Source organism: Pyxicephalus adspersus, chromosome 7 (genome assembly GCF_032062135.1).
Source record: "Pyxicephalus adspersus chromosome 7, UCB_Pads_2.0, whole genome shotgun sequence".
Classification (NCBI taxonomy): Eukaryota; Metazoa; Chordata; class Amphibia; order Anura; family Pyxicephalidae; genus Pyxicephalus; species Pyxicephalus adspersus.
Genome location: NC_092864.1, coordinates 63,949,936 through 63,975,482, shown reverse-complemented (window position 1 = coordinate 63,975,482; position 25,547 = coordinate 63,949,936). Strand labels below are relative to the sequence as shown.

General features: G+C 38.2%; 1 protein-coding gene across 1 annotated transcript in view; it reads right to left on the bottom strand.

Moving 5' to 3' along the window:
- The window catches only part of ALS2 (alsin Rho guanine nucleotide exchange factor ALS2), a 39,999-nt gene extending 27,644 nt beyond the window's left edge, over positions 1-12,355 (bottom strand). Inside the window, exons 1-8 of the mRNA XM_072419138.1 lie at positions 12,287-12,355; positions 7,695-7,754; positions 6,249-6,403; positions 4,026-4,921; positions 2,095-2,461; positions 1,807-1,975; positions 689-785; positions 118-195 (exon numbers count right to left, since the gene is read on the bottom strand). Coding sequence (XP_072275239.1) covers positions 118-195; positions 689-785; positions 1,807-1,975; positions 2,095-2,461; positions 4,026-4,921; positions 6,249-6,403; positions 7,695-7,714 — 1,782 coding nt within the window. The 5' untranslated portion in view covers positions 7,715-7,754; positions 12,287-12,355. The remainder of the gene's footprint in view (positions 1-117; positions 196-688; positions 786-1,806; positions 1,976-2,094; positions 2,462-4,025; positions 4,922-6,248; positions 6,404-7,694; positions 7,755-12,286) is intronic.
- Positions 12,356-25,547: the final 13,192 nt, after the last annotated feature.

Sequence of the window (25,547 nt, the reverse complement as noted above, 5' to 3'; positions counted from 1 at the left end):
AAAGACAAAATTACAGCAAATCTGCTATTTGAAAGAATTGGAAAATGTTTCTTATTATAGGTCATTGGCACTCTACAACAAGTGCATCTTAACTACAGACATAACTTTGTCCCTTACCTTGGCGAGCCGTGGCATTGTTGTTGGTGTTTGTAAGTGACCCAGCTGCCCTGAAACATTGCTTCCCCAAGTATAAACCTGAAGAACAGATAACAAAATAACTAAGGATAGGCATACACAAACTGATCAATAATCAAAGGGGTTTGAACTTCTATTCTATATTACTGAGGAGCAAGGTCGAGTTCCCAAGGGAAAACAATGTGTTTGTCCACTCTCAAAAGTACTTCAATTTCCTCTCACATACCAACCAGAAATGGTCCTAGATTGTGTCCATTATAAGTCATGAAAGAGTAAGCTCCTTTGTCCATCAATGGAGCTCTACACATATGATAAATGCAAATATTTGAGAAGTACTGTGGTCTATTATTAGGGATGTGTAGTAAAATGGTTTTAGGAACACTGTATACATTAAAATATTTGCCTGTAATGCAGAATAAAATGTAAACAAAATATAATAATAAAAATCATATAAAACAAAACAAAAAAAAAACCAGAAAAAAAGGGGTTTAAAAAAATATGCACAACTCAAAGATGAAATGTAACTCTACATGACACAAGTATGGATTACCACCTGTGATCTTGCTGTAAGGGCAACAGAATGGTGACTTCCAGCTGCCAACTGCACCACCTCCTTGCCATCCATGCTGCGAACACACAGTGGCTGAAGCCTGTAAAACAAAAGCAGTAAAATACAAGTTAATATTATTATTAAAAATTCTAAGTTATTTAAACTTATAATCAAACATGGTTTTTGGATAATAATTGTAAGATGTATACAATCAATACATGTGAACATCTCAGTGAGAACTTGAGAGGGAATTGTCATATTTTTAACTAAAAGGTATGAGCATTAAAAATTCATAGTTGTGGTTATTGTGGTTTTTCTTTGTGACATTGTTATTACGATAAAATACACAAAGAGGTTACTTTAAAACCCAGAACAATGTTGAAGACATTTTGCTAAAGAATAATGCAGGGCAATAAAATATAGTAAAAATAAAACATTTAGTATAGCAAAGCAGAAAAAGATGCATGTACAATTGATAAAAAAAAATACATACTAGCAGTATAATGCAGATCGGTCACAACACCTTGATTATCAGTTATGCCACAACCCTAGTTCAATGGGCAGCCTCAGACTAAAAAAGAGGGGTTTAAACTGGCACGTGTGTTATTAAAACATTGGTTTTTATTTCCAATCAGCTAACACAGGAATATTATGTGCAATCGTAATACATGGAATATAGAACCAATGTTTTAATACCAGGCATGCCATTTTAAACCTTTCTTTTTCATTCTTTACTGCTACTTATCCTACCCCTCAAAGGTATACTAGCAAAAATATACAGGGAAAAGCATACAGAAAGGTCTGCTTTGGGTGTACCTGTTCAGTGTTAGTTTCTAAGAAATAACTGCAGCCAATTAGCTAAAAGGCAGGCAATATTAAAAAACGATCTCTTTTTTTAATCCACCCAACAAATCAAAAGGTTTACTGTCTTTTAATCAAAGAGGTATTACAGAGTTAAATTATTAGATTGAAAGCTGTGCTGGAAGCAATGATGGCTGTGAATGGCTCAGTGTTCTCTGTACACAGATGTGGAATATGCCTGTCCTATGTAAATGAGATAATATAATAAAAAAATATATTTTATACATGCCCCAACTGTGAAACATGCAGTCAATTTTTACCTTGGTAAAACATCTCCATGACCCAGCTGACCCTCTTTGCCTCTTCCCCAACTCCAAACTTCGGTCCTTAGGCATGGAAGTAATACATCAGCCTCCCCACTATTAGTGGGGGTCAGTGCAACTGTTCTCATCCGTGCTCTCCCAACCTTTCTAAGGAGCCTAGGGGATACTAAAATAAAAATGTAAATTATTAGGTAAATACAATACTACTACCACCTTAATAAATGTATAAAATCTGTTGAATTTAAAGTTTGGGAACTTTAACACAATGTACAATTCATTCATTACCCTGGGAAAGCAGGCCTGGCAGGGAAAGTCTTCTGTTTCCAGCTTCTGCTTCCTCCTCTCGTATATCAACCAAGCTGGAACTCTTCTTGCCTTGCATGGATTCCAGTTTCACTTGTTCTTCTCTGCTGTCCTTCAACCCTTCCTGCACAGTAGAACTTCTTGCAGATTGAGCCTCAGCATCTCCTAGAGTTGCAGAATAAAAATTCATCACCTTCTTGAGAGACAGAGCCCCAGCTTCACATGTGGCTGCAACTCGGAAACCCACAGCTGTTGCACAGGACACTACTAGACTGTTGAGGGCTGATGATGTAGTAGTAGCAGGATTGGGAAAACAATCACTTAATTCGTGCAGCATACTCTCCTGAGTCTAGATCAAGGAAAAGAAAATAATAAATGCATAAACATAGAAAATAGCACAGTTATAACTGCTATCCAGGGCTCCATTAAAAAGATGTATTGTCACGTTTACAATACTTGACACAGGAGGTGAGAGAAAATCTGCAACAATACAACAGAGAGAAACTCTAGCCTTTCCAATTCTACATATATATTTTATTGCCATCTTTCTAATTGTTTCCTTCACACCATCCAAAGTTAAAAAAACATTTTGATAGAACACAATTTTCTTGAAGTTCGATAAAAAGATCTAGCAGATAGAATACTTAGACTGACAAATCTTTAAAAGGGCTAAAACTACTTTTTTGCAGAATTTTAGTTTAGCCCCCCATGGGATCAAAATGACTTGGAACTGTGGTAGTCATAGGAAGTTAGCCCAAACCCATCTATTAGGTAATGTCAAACATTGGAGCACAGTTTAGTGTAAATAAGGATATTGTATGTGTTTACTTATTTAAGTCATCCTATACCAGCACAATTAAAAATTGCCTTTCATCTTACAAAAGATTTTCCCTGTTAATATTACGTTGAGGCTCAGAAGGATATTGTGAAGATTTGTATTTTTCTAAAATACTTTAATGTAAAAGAGACTACCTACTTAGCAGGCTTATAATACCAGAACATTTGACTCTAGGAATGTCTTTTCTTACATACGGCACAGATTGCCACTCAAAATTGTCCAAGACAATGACTTGTGGTTAGCATTTGGTCCTAAATTGGTTTACCTTTGCACCACAATCTGTACATTGGAAGTATCTTATCCCTTTGCTTGAAGATATCTGTGCTGGCAGTTTTGGTTTTCATCCACAAACCCAACAAATATAGTAAGTTTAACATGTCCCACCTGAAGCACATCCCCGTTTACAATTTGGGTAGGTCTGATGGACTATTCTCTACAGTAGGGACTGATATTAATGGGTCAACATAAACTCTAAATGCATGTTATGATAATGCTGTAATAAACAGATTACACTTTGGTTGTAAGCTCTTCAGGGCAGGGTCCTCTCCTCCTCCTGTGTCAAGGTCTGTCATTTAAAATCCCTATTTAATGTACAGCGCTGCGTAATATGTTGGCGCTATATAAATCATGTGTATTACTAATAACAATAATAAAAATATTATATATAAAAATGCATTTCACTTGTTGAAGACTAAACTTCGGACAGAAAGGGAGTTTTCACCAGATCTAAAAATGTACAAATCAGACTGGGAGCGACCATATGTCTGTATGCCTTCCTTCATACTTTAACCTGCTCAGGTCTTTAAGCCTTTTTTGACTGTATTTTCACAGTTGATCCTTATATTCCCTATTGTGCTACGAAGGTTTCATCATCCAATTTTATCTAAAGCCTAATTTTGAATGAAGAATATGTTCTGACATATTTGCATTGTTTGTTAGCATTTGTATTAAGACGTGGCGAACATATACACCATATATAATACATGAATACTTTTCATGATTCCATGATCTGTAAAATTAGAAAACAATAATTCCCTTTAAAGTATAAAAGGCAAACTATTCTGCATAATCTTACCTGTAAATACTCTGAAGGAGTATTATTTGCAGAGGAATCTGTATTAGCTGGTTCAATGTTAGATGATAAAGTGCTTTCACACACTGGTTGGTCAAAAGTCACATCAATGTCACTTTCACAAATACTGGCCACATCAGTGCCAATTTCAGTTTCAGAGTCGGTTTGTTTTGGACTAGGTTTACTACCATCCTGTGTCTCCAAAGAACATAAACTAGGTTCTTTCTCTTTGCTGCCAAAGCTCAAAGATGACCAACTAGTTCTTTTTTCAGGTTGGGATTCTGCCAACATTACTCCTAGTGGACAGCAGTGGGCATCAGAAATAATGACATGGTCTTCTTTTTCGGTCATAGTGATTAATAGTTCCCTGCAATGGTTGCATCTCTCTGGCACATTCTTCACATCTTGAGCAAGAGGGCACTGCACCAGGGCCAAGCTGTGAAATGCCCCACAAACTACCTGGAGAACTCTCCTGCCCGAAAGATGTTCCACCTTTTGAGGCTTGGTTATGGGAAAGGTTGAGGTTATTAATCCAAGCTGGCAACCACTACCCCATGCCCAAATCTCCCTACTGACAGACAAGGCAAGAGTATGTTCTTCCCCACAAGACAGCTGTACAATCCGAACCCACAGAGGAGGGGTACATTCCTGATCAGTTACTGTGACCGGCACAGGCTCTGATATTGAGGGACAGTTGGCTATTGCACATTGACCAGCTGTGTTTTCCCCCCACATAAACACCATTCCATTATCTGTTACAGCTCCACAGTGATAACTTCCTGCAGCAACACATATAACATGCTGACCGCACAATGTCTTCTCCAACAATGGAGTGTGGTAGGGCAAATCCTGTGAATTCTCCTTCCATGGCTGCTTTCCGAAGCTAAAAACTTCCCCATCTAAACCAAAAAAAAAAAAAGTGAGACATCATATGAAGTAGCAGTTTATTATATAGTCCACAAAGTAGCAAGCTTTAAAAAGACTGTTGATTACAGGAGATGAAACAAGTTTTGAAAATATAGCAGGGAGTTATAGATAGAAACGTCAAGTTAACAAGAGCCTAATCCAAACTATCAAATCTACATAGCAGACAAATGTTTGTTCTTTATACAATAACCTATACTCCACTCTTGAAAAACAGGCAAGCAGATGCCTCTGATGTCCATTGAACTATCCTAAACAATAGGAAATGCAATAAAGCAAAAACCAATAAAATACATACAGCAAGTAACAAGGCCTTGGCTATACCTGCAAGCAAAATAAAGACACCTGGAAAGTATGGAAATAAACTAATGTGATCTAAAACAAGAAAATCTAAAACAAACAATCATGGCAATATAAAATACTGAATGCTAACTATGTAAATACAGTTAAATAAGCGATGTAAGATTATCACAAAAATTTAAACACATAATGTAATAGAAGAAAAAGAAACTAAATGTATAATTACGTAACAAATGTGACAGACACACCCTAAAAACAAAAATGATTGAGGTGTGTCTGGAATTTGTTGTAGGTTTCATTGTGTCTTAATTTCTAGTGATTTATAGGCTTCGTAAAAATTACATTGTTCATTTCTCCACATATAGTTGTGCCTGGAAGTTAAAGGTGTGGACCTTTTCCCTGCTGTATTCAATCTGCACACACTATGACTAAGGACAAAGTCATCCAAAGCATGATAACGTAACAAATCAAGTAAGCCTTTAAAGAAAAAGTTGTACTGGTGATCTTTGTCCATATAGAATTAAAAAAATCCATATAAAGATTCTACTTGCAGGCCAGGTTTCCAGGGCCCTTGTTGTAATAAACAGGGCTTTTTTTCTGCTCCAGATTAAAGCCCCGGGGCTACCCAGAAATATTTAGACTAAAGAAGCACGGGGCAGAACGGTGGCTCAGAAGTTGGCACTCTGGTCTTTGCAGCGCTAGGTCCCAAGGTAAAATCTCGGCCAGGACACTATCTGCATGGAGTTTGCAGGTTCTCCTCCCACATCCCAAAAACATGCAGTTAGGTTAATTGGCTTACCCCTAAAATTGACCTTAGACTGCATTAGAGACATATGACTATGGTAGGGACATTAGATTGTGAGCTCTTTTGAAGGACAGCTAGTGACATGCAAAAAGGAATAAAAAAGGAACATACATTTATATATAAAATATGTACAAAACGTGGCTAATAAAGTAAAATAATACAATTTTAAAAGGTGCATAGAAGGTTAACATACATACCACTAGTGAGCAGCAAGCCATGATGAATTCCAAGGCTGGCTTGTAGCACAGGTTTTACTCCCAATCCATGAAGCCTTTCTGGTGTGGCCTGAGCTGACTCCAACTGCCATATACGTACATCACCTCTTTCTTTAGCTCCTTCCGAATCTTCCAAACTAAAACATACAATGTATAGTATTCAATGCACATACAGACATTCATGGTGCATGCTCACAAACTGCTGTGATATTTGGCAATAAGCATCATTTACAATCTGTGGGATACAAATTTGTTCACAGGTAGTCTAAACTATGAGTGACTTCAAAAGTTCTTGGGGACCTTTTACTGAAACTTTTTGGGGCAATATCACTAAATACTGTAAACATTTTTATAACATTATGGAAAGCTTTAGGTCTATTTAATGCCCATCCGTCAATCCCAATTCCATTTAACCCACTGCTCAGGGTCAAACCAAATCATCTATCTATCTATAGGGGTGGGAGGGGTGTCCTTATGCCCAGCAATCAGCTTTAGACTGAGAAAAAGCATAATAAAAAAAAACAAAATAAGGTAAACCTTTCGATAAAACAATATGGATGATTGAATGGCTTACATTATTCTGCCAAATCACTTTACCTGGCTGTTACACTGAGACTTCGTGTCATGAACACCTTGAGCTACTGCCATGGGGAAATTATGCAGACTGGAAAAGTGCATGTAATGTCTTTTTGGGTTATGTAACTTTGACATATTGAAGTATGGTAACATTGTACTTTATAAGAATAAATACAGAAAGTTAAATCACAACTTCAGACAAGCTTAGATTAAGTTTAAGTGCTCAACCCAGTATTTTTTTAAGCTGGGTGGCAAGAAATTGTAGGTGGGTGGCAGCAGCTGTATTGTTTCCCAACAAATCAGTAACCTCCCAAAAACAGCTGGGTGGTTACTGAAAAGTGCCGGGTGGTGCACCCAGCTAAAAGGGTTTGGGGAGAACACTGGGTTTGGTTACAGTAGGTTTTACTGCCATTTTTCTCACTTTCTGTGTGGTCACTGAGACAAGAAGGGATCTAAATTCTTCCCACAAAATTGCAAATTTTTCCTTTTAAAAAAAACAGAGAAAGTTAGAAACCTTTGTCAACTTTTTATTGCTTTGTGTCCCCATTTAAAAAAAAAAAAAAATATCCTCACTTTGTCTCTGGTCACAGAGGCTGTAACTGAAACCTGCTGAACAGTAACACAGACGGCAAAAAAAAAAAAAAACCTGAGAAATCCTTTGCAACAAAAGCACAAAAACAAGTTTTGGATGCAGCTGGGGTTGTAAGTTAAACTAGAACTAAATCTCTCATTAATACATTTGCTTCAGGGACCAGAAGAGTAATAGACTGAGAATGCATTTCTGGATTTTAATAAATATGTAAATGACCTAGAAGTAAAAGAGGTGAATATTAGTCAGCATACCATACATACCTTCCTTTCTGTGTGTCCATGGGTCAGCATCACAAGCTACTTATTCCAAAAGACAAAAAGCTGTCAAAAAAAAGAAAAATAGGAACACGAGAAGTCAATAACAACTCTTAAAAGTTATGAACACATTGCTAAATTCTTAAAGTGTTTGACACAGTGGAGCCAAGAACCAGGACGACTAGCAAATCTTGTGCAGCAAATACCGGCAGCTCCCTGATGTGCACACCCAACATGGAAATAAACAGGGAGAACATTTCCTGATTAATGCATTAGATCAGATAACTGTGCACTTCTGTTTGATTTATAAGATCAGAAGACGGAACATGAAATGCATTCCTACAAGAATGTAATCACAAGCAACTTTATGTAAGTTAGTGGTGTTCTAACCACAACTTTTCTCATGTTAGGTAGAGAAGGGTAGAACCCTGGTCAGGTTTATATTGACGTATATATCCCTGATAGAACATTGACTTTATTTAAAGCAAACCTTCAGGCAAAAATTGGTCCATATATATATATATATATATATATATATATATATATATATATATCATAAATTATCAGATTAAATCGGAAGTAAAAACCTGACCAATCCTGTCCCAGAATACTGAAGACATGGACAGCCAGGCGACTAGCATTTTCAATTCATCAGTAACAATCTCCCAGCATCATCTGAACATCATAACGTATCTGAATACTTGTAAATCTTTTATAAGTATGAGATTGGTGCATTTAATAAAATCAGCCACTAAGTGTATATAATGACTATGGCTAGATCTAAAGAAAAACAACAAAAGCGCGTTTGTACAAAAAACAATGCTGTGATTATAGTAAATATTTAATATGCATACTACATGCAAGGTTCAGGACTGCTTGAAATTGAGGTTGTCTGGCATTGTCATCACATTAAATATTTACAGTGTTTAACAAACTGTCACAACCCATTGCAGGTCTAGATGTTTAATACAAACTGAACGTTAGAGGTAAATGGGAATTATGTTCCTGAATCCTGAGATCATTTGTACACAAGCATGTTTTATTGTGTTCCAAACTGATATTCTAGCTCTCTCTGGAGGTTACAGATCCATCAGTATTGTTTCATCATCGCTCACTATCATGCAGGGATAGGGATTTGTAAGCAAAACCTTCCATCAAATTCAAGCTCCTGTGCGTTGCCTTCAAATCCCTCCACAGTTATTGTCCCACTTACCTTTCTGACCTGATAGAATACTCCCCCAGCCACTCTCTTCACCCCTCCAATGACTTATTAATGACTTCCTCACTCATAACCTCATCACACACACGGATACAAGACTTTTCTAGAGCTGCTCCAACTCTCTGGAATGGTCTTCCTCGTCCTATTTAGCTTCCTCCTACTTTCTGCTCATTTAAAAGAGCTCTCAAAACCCATCTTTTAAAACTTGCCTACCCGTCTTCTTCTGTCTCTTATAACCCTCACTACTTCCCACCTTGACATATCTACCCTCCTATTGTGTGATAATTCCTCCACCTCTTAGATTTTAAGCTCTTCGGGTCCTCTCCTCCTCCTGTGTCACTGTCTGTATCTGTCTATTATTTGCAATCTCCATTTAATGTACAGCACTGTGTAATAATAAAAAACCTAAAAACCTAGCACACACAAACACAGTTAAAAACTTATAAAAGGAAGATAATAAACTTATAAAAGGGGGGGGGGGGGGACATTGGTTTACTTTGCTCATATATTTCCATTTTTCCAAATATCAAAATCCCTATCTGGAAGAAGATCTTAGCTAAGCCAACCTCATACATTTTGACATGTGAAAAAAAAACCTGCTTTCAATATCCAATGTTCAATGAGGGCCCTTGATCAGTTCCTGTTATAGGGTGACAAAGGAGCTACTGAGTTTTTCAACCGGCCCTATGTCCTCCCATAGGTCACTGCATGGACCACTATTGTCTATTGCACAAAGCTGCTTCAAATATATATATTGATACAATATGAAGGAAAAGCTTAGTAGATGATGAACAGCCTCCAGCCAGGAAAAGAAGTCGGTTCTAATGGACTTTGCACATCTTCTAATGTACACTATGAGAAGTGTGAGAGTTTGTACAACTGTGCAAGACAGAAGGTAAGGGTGGAGTTCAGATACTTTTTTCTCCTTTTACTTTTAGATTTCTTACCATTTCTAGCTAAAGGATACGCCAGAAAATAAAAAGACTATACAGGTAAGTCCCCAGGTTAAAGACATCCGACATACAGATGACTTCTAGATACGAACTGGGCTTCCCTGCTCCCCTGTGTGCAGGACGAAGGCTTGCATGACTTGCAGAAGAAATCTTTTGCTAAACACAGCTGAGGTTGTGGGTGATCTTAGGGGGCTGAGCTCTTTCTGCAGCCTCTTGTAACTCTTTAATGACCAAGACAAACTCTGCAGTTGTTTCTTTTTGCAAATGAAAGCACAGCTTGCTCCAGAAGCTAATAAATGTCTAGGCTCCATAAATTTTTTTTTGCTTTGTTTGTGATTAGCTTACAGTGAGGATTTTATACCGTAACTGACACCATGCTGCCTAATAATATGTTGAGACAATCACCTGTCCTAATTCCATATTTTAAAATATTGTACCTGTTCCGATTTACATATACATTCAACTAAAGAACAAACCTTTAGTCCCTATCTCGTATGTAACCCGGGGACTACCTGTACAGGGGACCAAACCCACAGAGATGAGGGGGTAGGCTAAGGAAAACTATGCCGGCCTCTGGTAATGTGAAACACTATGGAGGATCTGATGTCCTGGGATATGCAGATGATGAGGGCCCGCTCACCACCCCGAGTATCAGAAAGAAGGGGAATGTGAGGTAAGTAAAAGTTTTTTCTATAGTTCCTGTAAACAAGAACAAACTGCAATGGTAACTTCTGGAATAAGACTATAAAGTGTATCCAACATGAAAACTTCCTTCTTAGTTTTAGATAAGGTAAGTAATGGTGGACACCTCAGGTAGGTTCCCATTAATAGCAAATGTGAAAAGCTTTATGACTTATTGCTCTCTCCTCTTATATCCCCTGCAGTCTCTGACCTCGGCCCGGCATCATGAAGTACAATGGAGGTCCAATATTGTGAGGAGCCGAACTCATCCACAACCCTACAGGTCAGAGAGAAGGAGCAGCCGGCTGCCAGGAGGGAGAGATAGGTAAATGGGATTTCTGTAGTTTCCCCTAACAGGAATTTACCAGGCAGAGCGAGCTCCATTACAAATTTATATTCCAACTTTTCCTGAAGTTCAGCACACTGATAAATCTTAACGTGGAACGAAACTAAAAACAAACAAATCACACTTATTTTTAATCCGGCAGATCCCTCAATGGCGCTGGTCCTTCTTGCAAATCCAGTCCCGGGATTCCTCTTCGTCCCGGTGGAGAGGAAGAGCTGGGCGCCGCCATCTTTAAGCTGCGTACACACTTCCAATAATTATTGTTGGAAAAGAACGATGAACAACCGATCGGCCGAAAATCGTTCGCAAAAAAGGTGACCAACGAGGATTGTCGTTGGAAATGAACGACCGTCCCGGGGGATCTGATTGGGCGACGATTGCTCGCTAGTTATTGTGTGTACGGTCGTTCAGTGATCGTGGATTTTTTTGCGGTACACCTTCTCCTTTACATGTCACTTCCTGCATCGTTCAAACAATCGTATCTAGCGTGTGGACACTATTGGTGGATTATATTTGAGAATTGGGCATACCATTGTTCAAAATAATCGTGCATAATTGTTGATCGGTCGTAATTGTTCGTTTTCTAACGATAGTTTTTGGAAGGGTGTACTTAGCTTTAGTCTTCCTTTCTTCGTCACCTGATCTTGCACTGCACAGGTATGAGATCCAGGGATCGCAGTAAAAAAAAGAGAAGATCTCACTGCGCATGCGTGAGATCGGCATCTCTTCCCCCCTTGGTGCGCATGCCTGTAATTGTGCATACGCAGAAGGAGCAGCCAGAACCTCTGCCCTCAAGATTTAAAGGGGCAGTGCTGCTTTTTTATAAAAGAGTGCTTCACTTAAAACATTTGTACTTGATTTGGAAGGGTAGTTTATCCTTTAGGTCCGCTTTATATTAACATACAGTGAGCAGAAATCCTTTATAACATCTAATATATAGAAAATATTATAACTACAGCTTTAGTCACACATTGAACACACAATGATCACACTGCACAATCAGTGAATGATTATTCATGCGTTGAGTGAAAGTGTCATCAGCATGGGACACAGATTGATGCAGCTATAGAAGCAGACTGAAGTTTCTATGTAACCTGGGCTCTGGGGATGGAGTGAGGGCCCCCAGTGATCATTGTTATGATGTCTGGGGGATGTTGTGCTGTAGATCTACAATCCCCCTCCCCCGGGCCTGTAGTTTTGTCTCCCAGCACTGCCATCACCTGTCCCCCCAGCTCATGTTTACAGTCTGCTGCTGGTGACACCTCGGATTGAGAACGTAGAATGCTGACCCTGGGGACACAGAAGTGTAAGGAACAGGGTGTTTGTAAACACAGCAGTCTGTAGTTCCCCTCCCCCCAGTAGCCCACCTCCCCCTGTAGTCCGGCAGCGTCCCCTGTACCTGCATGTGATCCCAGCAGATCTCGCCAGCCGCACTGACAGCCCTGCTAGAGGTCAGCTGATCACAGGGGGCGGATCGCAGCGCAGTGTAGGGGCGTGGCTTCAGCTGCTCTGGTGAGACGTAGAAGCCGGGAGGGGGCGGAGCCTGCTATATACACAGCAGGGGGGCTGACCGGGTACGGAGAGCGGCAGGGATCAAAATTAGTCTGCTATTTACATGTGAAAGACTTGGTGTGATCCAAATACAAATAGCTCTATACAAGTCTACGTGATAAATCTGTTCTTAGACACAATTGTTTTAACCTCCCTGGTGGTATGAATATTTTAGTATTTTTAAAAGTCAAAGCGGTACATTTGACATGTAAAAATACTTGTTATTTTAAGTTTCCCGCCCCCGCGCACACCGCCCGTACACACGTCACATGACCGCCTGGCTTCTGCATCCCGTGGCCTCGTGTTTCCAACATTCACACACCGGGGATGCGAGGCTAGGGGACATAGATGCCCGGCATTGCCAAGGTGACACAGAGGTATGTTCCCTTGGCGATGCTGTGGACTTGTGAGGACCAGGTAAGCCCTCAATTCAACCCCCAGTGTAGCTCGGGGTTGCCGCTTTTTGTAAAGAAATTTAACCCAGAGCCAAATTCGGGATTACCGCTAGTAAGGTAAAGAGATTATTATTTTTACCTTACATACATGGGTTGACAATCCTTTTATTTAAGGTAAAATTACCTTCTTTTTTGGGGGGGGGTTCTAATACAAAGGGTAAAGCGCTTCCCTTCTTTCCTGATCACTGCGACGATAAATACAGAATAGCAATGCAGAGTCTCCAGGGATAATCACATGATGAATCCCAGGAGACTTCAGGTTGTTCCTACTGCGCATGTCCGATTTCAGGCATGGGCACAAGGAGCTGGGATAAAAAAAAATGCAGATCTCACGCATGCGCAGTGAGATCGCCACTCTTTTTTTTCCCTATGTACCGCAGGATATGTCACCCGATCTCCCTATGTCACCCGCCTACACAGAGCAAAATCGGGTGAGGTAGACAGAGGGCAGAAAAGGGGCAACGAAGATGGCGGCACAAATTAAATCTTGTCCCTGCGGCATAAGGAATGATTGGGTGGGGTGGGGGGCAGTGAGCAGTACCAAATGTGCAGAAGTAGGTCCACCAGCGCTACAGTGTTCCAGTAACAGGGTGCCCCGATCTGCCCTTCAGAGGGGTACACAATCTTTTGTCTCTACCATAGTCATATGTCACTAACACTATTTACTGTTAGTTTTGGGAGAAGCCAAATAACCCTTCCCGCATAATTTTGAGATGTTTGAGAAAACCCATGCAAACATGGATAGTATAATGAACAATATAAATATTATTATTAAAAATGATAATAATAGCATAAAAACTCCATGCAGACAGTGTCCTGGCCAAGATTCAAACCTGGGACCCAATTGTTGCAAACGAAATTCCAGTTGTTATCTTTATTTGCCATATAAAATGCCACAAAAATCATGACATTTTAATATCCGCCAGGGCTTAGAAAACATATATATGAAGTTAGTATCAATATGTTCACATTTATTATGAATGAAAGTTTATCTATCTATCTATCTATCTATCTACCTATCTATCCATCTATCTATTTATCTATATTATATTTACTATTATTATTATTATTATTATTAATATAAGTAAACCAGATTTTTATAGCGCCAACATATTACGCAGAGCTGTACATTAAATAGGGGATGACAGACAATTACAGACAGTGACACAGAAGGAGGAGAGGAACCTGCACTGAAGAGCTTACAATCTATATCTATCCATCCATCCATCCATCCATCTATCTATCTATCTATCTATCTATCTATCTATCTATCTATCTATCCATCCATCCATCTATCTATCTATCTATCTATCTATCTATCTATCTATCTATCTATCTATCTATCTATCTATCTATCTATCTTTCTATCCATTCACATATTATATAAAAAATAAACTTTAAAAACAAAAAATTTCCCACATAAGCTCAAAAGCACAATACTCATGCTTATTATAGCAGTGTGCTCAGCCTAAAGTAACAGGTAGCTCTGTCAGTTTTTAGATGTTGTCTGTGTCTCCTGATGATATTTTAGTTCCCCTAACATTATTTCACTTCTTTTTCTATTCTGTACCTGAAACCTAAATGAACAGTTCTAACCATTTGGCAGCTGTTAGGCTTTGAAAGTGAACTCTGGGAAAACCTAAAAATTACCCTTGCAGCTATGCAAGGCATAAACACTCAATTATGTAAAGTGGGTACCACTAAAATGCAGAATTACTTACCTCCTCCTTCGCTCCCCGAGGCCCAATTTTCAGGCAATCTATGTAATCATGAACAGTGTAGAACCAGTAGTCCTGCATTGTGAGAACGCCGAGAGCCTGGCCAAGCCCAGAGCGGAGGAGAGCCCCAACTGCTTGTTAAGGGTACACTATAGAGAATCAAGCCTGTATCCCTAATGTGCAGGGGGCACCCTCCGTTAGAGTATTTTTTATTATTTTAATATATGAAATTAAACTATTTGTTGTTTACCAAAGAATTTTACATACCTTCATAATAGTATGTGAGTATTCAGTAACAAATTGTAATATTGTTATTATTATTATGAAACAGGATTTATATAGCGCCAACACATTATGCAGCGCTGTACATCAAATAGCGGTTGCAAATGACAGACAGATACAGACAGTGACACAGGAGGAGGAGAGGACCCTGCTCAGAAGAGCTTACAATCTAGGAGGTGGGGGAAGTATCACAATATAGGAGAGGAGATATGGAATGGTGGGTGAGTAGTGAGGGTTATAAGAGACAGAAGAAGACAGGTAGGGGAGTTTGAAAAGATGGGTTTTGAGTGCTCTTTTAAATGAGCAGAAAGTAGGAGCAAGCCGAATAGGACGAGGAAGACCATTCCGGAGAGTCGGGCAGCTCTAGAAAAGTCTTGGAGCCATGCTTGTGATGAGGTTTTGAGTGAGGAAGTCAGTAGTAGGTCTTTAGAGGAGCAAAGAAAGCGGCTAGCGGCTAGTATTTTTCTATCAGGTCAGAAAGGTAAGTGGGACAAGAACTGTGGAGGGATTTGAAGGCAAAGCACAGGAACTTGGATTGGATTCTAAGGTGAAATGGAAGCCAATGGATAGAACTACAAGGAGATGCAGCAGAAGAGGAGCGGTGGGAAGGATGGATGAGTCTGGCTGCAGCATTCATGATAGATTGTAGAGGAGAGAGTCGGGTTAGTGGAATACCAGAGTGGAGGAGGTTACAGTAGTCCAGACAAGAGATGATAGGAGCGTGTACAAGGAGTTTGGTGGTCTCTGTGGACAGGTAGGACTTATGAGTTCTTTTATATTACTTTCATTTGTGTTCTACATCACTGACTATAAAATATTGATGTCACTGGATAAGCATAACCACCATACAACTAGCATTTGTATACGTAATTTAACAATGGCAGGCTCAGAATAACCTTGAAATGTATATAGGGAGCATAAACTACCTGCTAAACTCTTTAGTTTTGCATCCAAGCTGCTACAATACAATCTTACACCATCCTACTCCACTCTGTTTTACAGGTAAATTAGTAGATCGGTAACCCTTTCTTCTAATACAGGTGAGGCATTCCCAAATACACCACTGTGAATGCTTTTTGTTCTCTAACATTAGCAGTATAATAGTAATATACTAGCACTATAAGAATTTTCTCACAATGACCAATCAGATTAAAACCTGTCACGGAATTCTGATTGTGAGTAGTAAAAATCTGGCAGAGATGATGTTACATAGCACAGGCTTCAGGGCATTTACTACTAGTAAGCTAGCGCCAACATATTATGCAGCGCTGTAATGCCAAGGAGGAAAGATATGCAACCATACATGCAGCAATGATCGTGCAGAAGCAATTGTTGCAGTCCATCATTCTGGAAGGACATATAAGGCCATTTACAAACGATTTGAAATACATTATTTTACATTGGGAAATATTATTCACTAGTAGAAAACATTTGGTTTTTTTTGCCATCCAAGGGGTGGATATCCCAGCAAACTCAATACAAAGTCCCAGTGTGCAATGCTCAGGGATTACCTGGACGGCTGTGTGTGTGTTGTTAAAAGAGAGAACAAATACCTCCCCATACCTCCCCATGTACATTAAATAGGGGTTGCAAATGACAGACATATATGGACAGTGACACAGGAGGAGGAGAAGACCCTGGCCAGAAGAGCTTACAATCTAGGAGGTGGGGAAGCAGCACACTTTTGTCCATCTTTTCTTGATAGGCAATACCTTGCGCTCCGCAGCAGCATAATGTATTACAATATTTATCTCTGATCCCCGATGTTGCAGTGCTGTTCATCTCTTCCTGAAGTTGTGGTACTGCATGTTTGATGGTGTACCAGAAATGTTTGTGGAGAGCCCATTGTAAGCAGAATATCAGATGAACAAATGTAAACATTGCAGGGCTCAGGGCTTCTCAGGAGGGTGATGGAGGACTGTTTGGTAACAGGTGTACAAATATAACACATAAGAAAGGCTGCTGAAAGTTTATAATTTAGCAAAGTTACAGTGTTTGCTGGATTGCAATATTAGCTCATCATGAAAATGTCATTTATTATCATGAATATTTTGCAATTCTGAGCCACCTAAAAGATTGTTGTAGTAAATGACTGACATGTAATATATTCTATCTATTGGAAGCAACTTTGTGCAATTTCAAAAGTTTCAGTTCCTTTGTTAAGTATGGCATCAGACATTTGTCTCAGATATTATGAAAGTATCTGGTATTAAACATTTATCTCTGGAATCGTTTCTCCTTACAAATGTCACTTGTTATCAGTGCTGAACAGCTGCACTACAATCTTTGGTTATATACTGTGATCAGGTAAACCTGATCAGATGCAAATGGAAAGCCCATTCATGTTTCCAAAAGAAATTCTATTTATTACTATACATGCCTAGTTCACATATGTACAGTACTTGTTAAATAATTGGGACTAGCAGCAAAACACACAAAAAAACATAAAACTTGCAAAGATGTATATTAAAAGCATATGTACATTTGCATACATTTTAAAGATATATAAAGCTAAGAATAAAAATGGAATTACCAATACTATGTGGGAATGTGGTAGCTGCAATTGCCACAGTCAAGTAAAAAATATGTACAGCCTTTTTCAGATCTATGGTTTTGCATATCAAGACATAATAAACATAATAAAAACCTTGAATGAACAACACCACATGACATATTACACCATATCATTAATGTTGTTTGATTATCAGTAGGTGTGACTACCTCCATAAAAGCAGTAGTTTTACCAATTTGTTGGTCTGGAACATTCAGGTGTGTGTAAACACAATGCCAAGGAGGAAAGACATGCAACCAGACATGCAGCAATGATCGTGGAGAAGCCCATCAATCTGGAAGGGCATATAAGGCCATTTCCAAACAATTTGAAGAACATTATTTTACATTGCGAAATATTATTCACAAGTAGAAAACATTCAAGACGTTTTTTTGTCATCCAAGGGGTTGATGTCCCAGCAAACTCATTACAAAGTCACACTGTGCAATGCTCAGGGATTACCTGGATTGAGGTGTTTGTTGTTAATAGAGAGAACAAATACCTCCCCATACATATACAGAAAATGCAGATAGCGGATTTTTACAGAGCGCAGCCATTCTCTTATCCATGAAAAAAATGATGGTGAGTGATATCCACAAGGAAGAAAATATTTGTAGGTATGGTTTACTACAAAAGAAAGTGATGTAAATTTGTGTTTGCCACAGTAAAAGCAATGTACAAATGGGTTGCCATCCAACAAAGGAAATGATAGGAACAGAGCTGAATCATTAACAGGGAAATCATAGGGAACATAGGGTTCAGGGGATGGGCAGGAGAAGCAGCTACAGTTTTAAGGCTTATTTAATAAACCAGGGAGTTGGTTTCACTAAGTAAAGCTATGTACACACTTCCAATTATTATCGTTTGTAAACGAACGACGAACGATCCTGCATGATATCTGTGAACGATCATATAGCACCGATCCTGTACATACAGATAACGACACGATCTACTTTTTTTACAAACGATTTTTGGCCAATCGGTCATTCGTCGTTCGTTCGTCGTTCATTTCCAACGATAAAAATTGGACGTGTGTACGCAGCTTAAGAAACACTTTATTATAATTATTACACAGTATTTATATAGCACTATCATATTACACAGCGCTGTACAATATCCATAGTCATGTCACTAGCTGTCCCTCCAACGGGCTCCCAATCTAATTTCCCTACCATAGTCATATGTCTTTAATACAGTCTATGGTTAATTTTTGGGGGATAGCCAATTAACCTAACTGCATGTTTTTGGAATGTGGGAGGAAACTGGAGTACCCGGAGGAAACCCGCGCAAAAATGGGGAGAACCTGCAAACTCCATGCAGATAGTGTCCTGGCCAAGATTCAAACCTGGGACCTAGCACTACAAAGGCCAGAGTGCTAACCACTGAGCCACCGTGCTGCCCAACTTGGTAAAATTTGGTGTCTGATTGAGCCTTATTAGTATGCTAGTAAGCTGCCTTTCAAAATCCCTATTAACCTCCCTGGCTGTATGATTATTTTGTATTCCTAAATGTCATGTAAATGTAAATGTCGGTACATTTGACATTTAAATACCAATTTTAAATTTCCAGTCGGTCCCGCCCCCCGCCGCACACATCTCCAACGTTCACACGACAGGTTGGGAGGCCAGGGGAGTCAGATGCTGGGCATTGCCAATGGGACGCCAATCCCGAAAAGATTTGGACAAGTTGTGTTTTACTATCTCCATACCTTGAGGGAAAAGTCAAAGATTGGATGTTTCCCATGGAATGCAACCATCCCTTCAACAAATGAAGTTTTGAATGTTTGCCACAGGATGAAACCATACCTTTATCAAGAGAGAATTCATGTGCATGGGTGGTTAGGACCCATGAAAGCACTAGAATAGGATATTTACACAGGTTGTCACAGTATGACCCAGTATCCATACACTTTTATCTTATTGCTGTGACCCTCTCATATTATTGGCCTTAAGTATTTTCACCACTCTAATATTGCATACCTTTGGATGGTCTCATTGTTTTATGTTTTTGGTATTTACATGTTTTTCTTTCAAAAATGCCAATAAAATTATTTTTAAAAGAAAATACTTAGCCTAGTTAACTTCAAACCTTATGTTTATCCATCTTTATGTAAGGATCTTCTTCTACCTTTGGCTATATGTATACTCTTAGTGACTACATTTCAAGCTGGAAGAGAAGAATGCTGATAATTGAGCAAGTTGTTTTTTATGTACACGTTATTTATTATACCATTCTACTAATTTGTCTGTTACCTTGTTGTGTTACAACTGCTTATTAAGACCGCTCAAAATAAGAAATCCCAGTCTGCCTATTAAATACAAACTGAATTTATCCATATCAACAATTATCAATGTGGTGTATAAACAAGGAAGGAATGATTGTCTGGCACCCGGGCATAACTAGTACTAGTTTCCATCACACATATGCAAACACACACTGCTTTATTCCAGGATGTGTGCATGTATGTTAACATTCACCTCTCTTCACAAGGATATATTTTAAAAGTGGAAGTTACAGTTTTTTTGTATGTATTGTATATTCCAGTTTATTGACATATCTTAGTCACAAATTAATTCAGTAAATTCATTATAGTCAGTTATTTATTTCAACAACCAATACTTAGTTATTATACAGATCCTTTTAGGATGTGTTTTTATTTTTAGTAGTATTTCATAAGTTAATATCAATTGACAATGTTTCACTGTTGTGTTTAAAATCAAGCCGTTCAAGTAAGAGATCATTTTTATACGATTAAAAATACCAAATAATAAAACATAAAGACTTTAATAAATAGACATTTGGATAGCAGTGGAAGGATTGGAACTGCTTCTCTAAATTATGCTTTTGAGGGCTCCATTGGGGAGAACTTCTCTTACATTGGGCCTGATTTCTTACAGCTCTTCATGGCTAGAGAGGATACACTGTCATTTTTGGATCACCCAGTTTCACCGATAAAAGTGTATCCTCTGCAGTCTTGGAGAGTTTTAATAAATCAGGCACATTGGACCTCATTTGGAATGGATTTATTACACATCAGTTGCTATTATTTGGCGAATGTTTTCAATCCTGGATCATCAAGATTCTCACATGATAGTCTATCTATTCCAACATTGGAGAGCTTTAATAAATCAGACCATAAAGTCCATTAAAAGGTAGCTACAACCTCTCACAGATTTATTTATTTATTTTTTGCTATGTCCCTGTTGCAGATTTTCCCTCATTTCTTACCTGTTAAAACCATTGCCATTATACCCTATATGCCACCATAAGTAAAAGGCAATCCTTATCAGTAGAAACCAACAAGAAGTTCTAACCCTTCCCTACCTTCTACAATACTAACAATATAGGATGTGGCTGGATCTACAGACTGAACTGAGTCTGCAACCACAATACCGCTATAGATTGGGGTACTGCACTGACTCCTGACAGGGATTGGGCAAATATTACAAATGATAATCCGATATCACCATATTTATTACCAATAACAAACAGATAATAGTGATACACAAAATATATATATTTAGATATTAGATATTGCAGAGACAGGAAGATTCAGCAGTAGCAGGTACAATAGTGGCAGGCTAGGCAGATACCCCAGTGACAGGCAGATTTTAGTCACTGGCACAGGAAATTAGAAGGAAAAGTGACAGCCTGGTAGATGGCAGGGAAAACGTAGGAAGGTAATAGGTGGTGGAAAAATAAGCGATGGGCAGATGAGTGACTTTCCACTCCCAACTTTCTGACTCTCTGGAATAGTCTTCCTCATCCTATTTGGCTTGCTCCTACTTTCTGCTCATTTAAAAGAGCACTGAAAACCCATCTTTTCAAACTTGCCTACCCATCTTCTTCTGTCTTCTAAAAACCCTCACTACTTCCCACCATTCCATATGCCCCTCCTATTGTGTGTTACTTCCCCCACCTCCTAGATTGTAAGCTCTTCTGGGTCCTCTCCTCCTCCTGTGTCACTGTCTGTATCTATCTGTAACTTGCAACCCTTATGTACTGTACAGCGTTGCATAATATGTTGGTGCTATATAAATACTGCATTATAATAATAATAATAATAAACACCGCAATTAACATTATCCTGTTTAGGCAAAGTCACTGTGTTACTCTTCTACATAGACCACTAGATTTACTCCTTTTTGCATGGTAGTAGCACTACTCGCTACCAGGTGAATAGTTAATTTACAAAAAAGCCCTTAGTTCATAGCTCCTGTACAAATGAAAGATTTTGCTTTTTCCAGCATCAAAATGTTACCTTTTATTACCTCTCTCCTGTAATATACACCCAATCTTCAATCACATTACTTTGATACATTTTAAATCACTCTCCTGATGTTCTGAATGTGTTTAAACTGCAAAGACCTCACTGATCAAAAATGTTTCTGAAAAGCGACTCCACCTGGAAAGCACAATGTTAATGATATATTTTGTATATATTTTTATTAGCAGTTTTATTTATTTATTTGAGAGGTGTGTACTAGTGTTAGAGTATCTGTATGCTTAAAAAAGCATGTTCTGCTAAGCGTAAAATAGATAGGTTTTTTAAACTGCAATTTAAAATGGTTTGATTTTGGGGCAAGCCCATAAAAGTGCCAGGGGTCTGACACAAAATATTTATTATGTATTTATTAGGGACAAATTTTGCTAGAAAGTGGAAGCCTTCTTTAATGAGGGATCCCCTTGACTTGCTACCATCCTCATGCAAGCAATCAAACAAAAAGGGCAACAGACAAAATCGGTTTTCCTGAACATACTTTAGGAAAGGAGGGAATAAGTGTCTTTTAGGGCACCTTTAATGTCTTCCATCAATTCTAGTAGTCAGCCATAAAGCAGCACATGCTAAGTTCTAAAATGATAATAATAAAATAAAAAGATGGTAAATTCTAGCTTACTATGTAACACGTTTCAGATGTGTATGTTCTGCAAGCATGATGCCAGAATTATCTGCTCAGAGAAGTGTGCATAATACACATTTCTTCTCATCATTTAGTTTAGGTAACCAAGTGGCAATAATGATGTAGGCAAAATTTGAGGGTAATTTTTGTTGATGTGGTGACCAAACACTAAATCATGCAGTAGTAAAAAAAACTAAATCAGAGCTGACGTTTCAGTTTGAATGAGAAATCAGCTCTAATCCATATCAGAAGCTGTTATTGTTGAAAGTGGCTATTTCGGCCAAATACTTGTTTACATATATGGTTCAGATTGGAAGTGACAACTTACTCATGTGAATTCACTGTGGGAAATATTAAATTGTTACACTGTAATCAGTTTTCACTGTCACTGAAAAAATATTTTCATGAGGAATGAAAGCACTCAACAAAACCCCAGAAAAAAAAAGCTTCATTTAGTTTTGGATATGGCAGGAAAGGTTTAGAAACACAGTTTTTGATTGTTTGTCTGTATCACTGGAGTAAAAAGTGAGAGAAACTTTTTGTTATGTTTTCTTTTTTCCTTCATTTTTTACTAAGTTTAAGTTAGTAAGAATTTGTATTTGTTTGTTCTATCCCTGAAGTCACAAACTAAATATGAAGATTATTCCTATTTGCCTTGCCCTTATTTGTAAGGTATATCAAAAAAGAAGAAAAGAAAAGATGGGCTGTACGCCAAAGGTTTTTGGACCAAATAAACATAAATGTTATGAATAAAATGTTGCTGTATACATGTACTGTATATGTTATTTTTGACACAGTACAAAATCTCAAGGAATCCCATGAGGAAGCTCTTGTGAGCGAAACGCGTTGGGTTATAAGATAATCTCTGGTATGTACCAGATTTTTTTCATTAAATTTATGTTTATGTGGTCTAAAAACCTTTGCTGTACAGACCATCTTTTCTTTTATTCTTATTTGATATAAGTTAGTAAGAAAGCAGACCTCTGTGTCTGTTACTTGTTGTTGGCGAGGAGGTTTCTTGCTTATTTTCAGCTAGGTACCCACATCTTAATTTTACTAGCATATATTGCGTTCGCCTTTACAAATAATGCTTACCATTGTCTCTGGTGATCCAATGGAAATTTTAAATGCCCAACAGGATCCCTATGAAATGAAATGGCCACCAATGTATCTAGCAATGGGTATGATATAGTTCCCTGCACTGTCCCTGGCATTGCAGTATGTTTATATGTGTAGGGATGCGTCTTGCAACTTTATTATGGAGCACTCCAGGCTTAGGATAAGATTAGATTTAGGTTTTCTACATATGTATGCATAGCTTTATGGTAAATATTTACAAGCATAAATATTCTCCAAAAAATGTATACCACTAAAAATAATAATCGTGTAAACAATAAAGCAACGAAAAGATTGTCGAAAAAAACTGATACACATTGCAAAAAGGGCAGCATGGTGGCCCAAGGGGTTGTCACTCTGGCCTTTGCGGCGCTAGTTCCAAGGTTCAAATCCCAGCCAGTACACTATCTGCATGGAGTTTGCAGGTTCTCCCCGTGTCTGCCTGGGTTTCCTCCGGGTTTTCTCCCACATCCAAAAAACATGCAGCTAATTGGCTTCCCCCTAAATTGACCTTAGACTAAATTATTGACATATGACAATGGCAGGGACATTAGATTGTGAGCTCCTTTGACATGACTATGAACTATGTACAGCGCCGTGTAATATGATGGTGCTATATAAATACTGTGTAATATTATTAATGAATTGTGACCAGACCAGTTATTAACCACTATGATATAGTAAAATGGGATCATTATGATGCTACTATTGGTTTGATAACATTGCTTAATGCTGTAGTTCTAATAGGTCATTTATACATACTGTCATGTATATTGTACCATACTGATCTAATAATAACACAACCTTCTACAATAACATGTTGCTGTGGTGCATCTAAACTAATAAAGCCACCCATGTAACAGTAAAAATAATGCTATGTGTTTTGTCATAAACATACATAAAGGGTCTGAAAACCATCAAACAATATTGGTGTTATTTGTAATGCCCAATAATGTTTATCTTTGATTGCACAGGAAAATAAGACAGAAATTAGAAATACATTGTCACATTTGCTCAGTGGCTAGAACTCTTGGCCTTTGCACACCTAGGGCCAGGTTCGAATTTAGGCCAGGACACTATCAAGGAGTTTGTATGTTCTCCCCATGTTTGTGTTGGTTTCCTTCAGCCGCTCCAGTTTCCTCCCACAACCCAAAAACTTGCAGCTAAGTTAATTGGCTTTCCCTGAAAAATTGTCTTTAGACTGTGATCATTTTCATTCTTGCTTGGGTTTTCATAACTCAGCCTTTATTGACAGTGATGACAATATTAACTTAATTATGCTACAAAAGTAAACAGAATATTTAATGTATCGTGGAAGGATAATAATATTTTCTTATTGCAATTCAGTGCAACTTTTATGCTGTTGGAGGATCTCTATTGGAGGATCTCTAATAAATTATAAAAAGTCATGGTCCAACAAAATTTGTTAAACCAGGACTCCACAAATGTTTTCATAGATAATAATACTTACTCTACATATAAGTTCTCCCCATGTCTGCTTGGGTTTCCTCCAGGTACTCCAGTTTCCTCGCACATTCCAAAAACATTCACTGAGGTTAATTGGCTTCCCCCCAAAATTTACCTTAGACTGTGTTAATGACATATGACTATGGTAGGGACATTAGATTGTGAGCTCCTTTGAGGGACAGCTAGTGACATGATTATGGACTTTGTACAGCGCTGCGTAATATGATGGTGCTATATAAATACTGTGTGATAAAAATAATAATATCATATCCATACAAATGCTGCTGGAAAGACAAAAAGCCATTTTAATGTTTGCTTACTGTTGTAACAGTCTTTGGTTAATACATTTTTATATCAATATATTGGAATATTTCAAACGTAGGCACTTTAAGCCCAATGCAGGAATGTAACAGAATGATGAAGTGTCGTAGCTCAATTTATACTTTATGTGACTTACAAGATCCTTGATTTTTGGATGTACAAAAAATTAATGCAACCTTTGCTGTTTGAACTCCCCCAATAGCAGAAATGTTTCTTTTTTCTTTTTCTCTTTTCCTTGCCCATATATTGGCAATATCCTAAGTCTCTCTGTAGTGGAGCTAGCACAGTGATGAACACA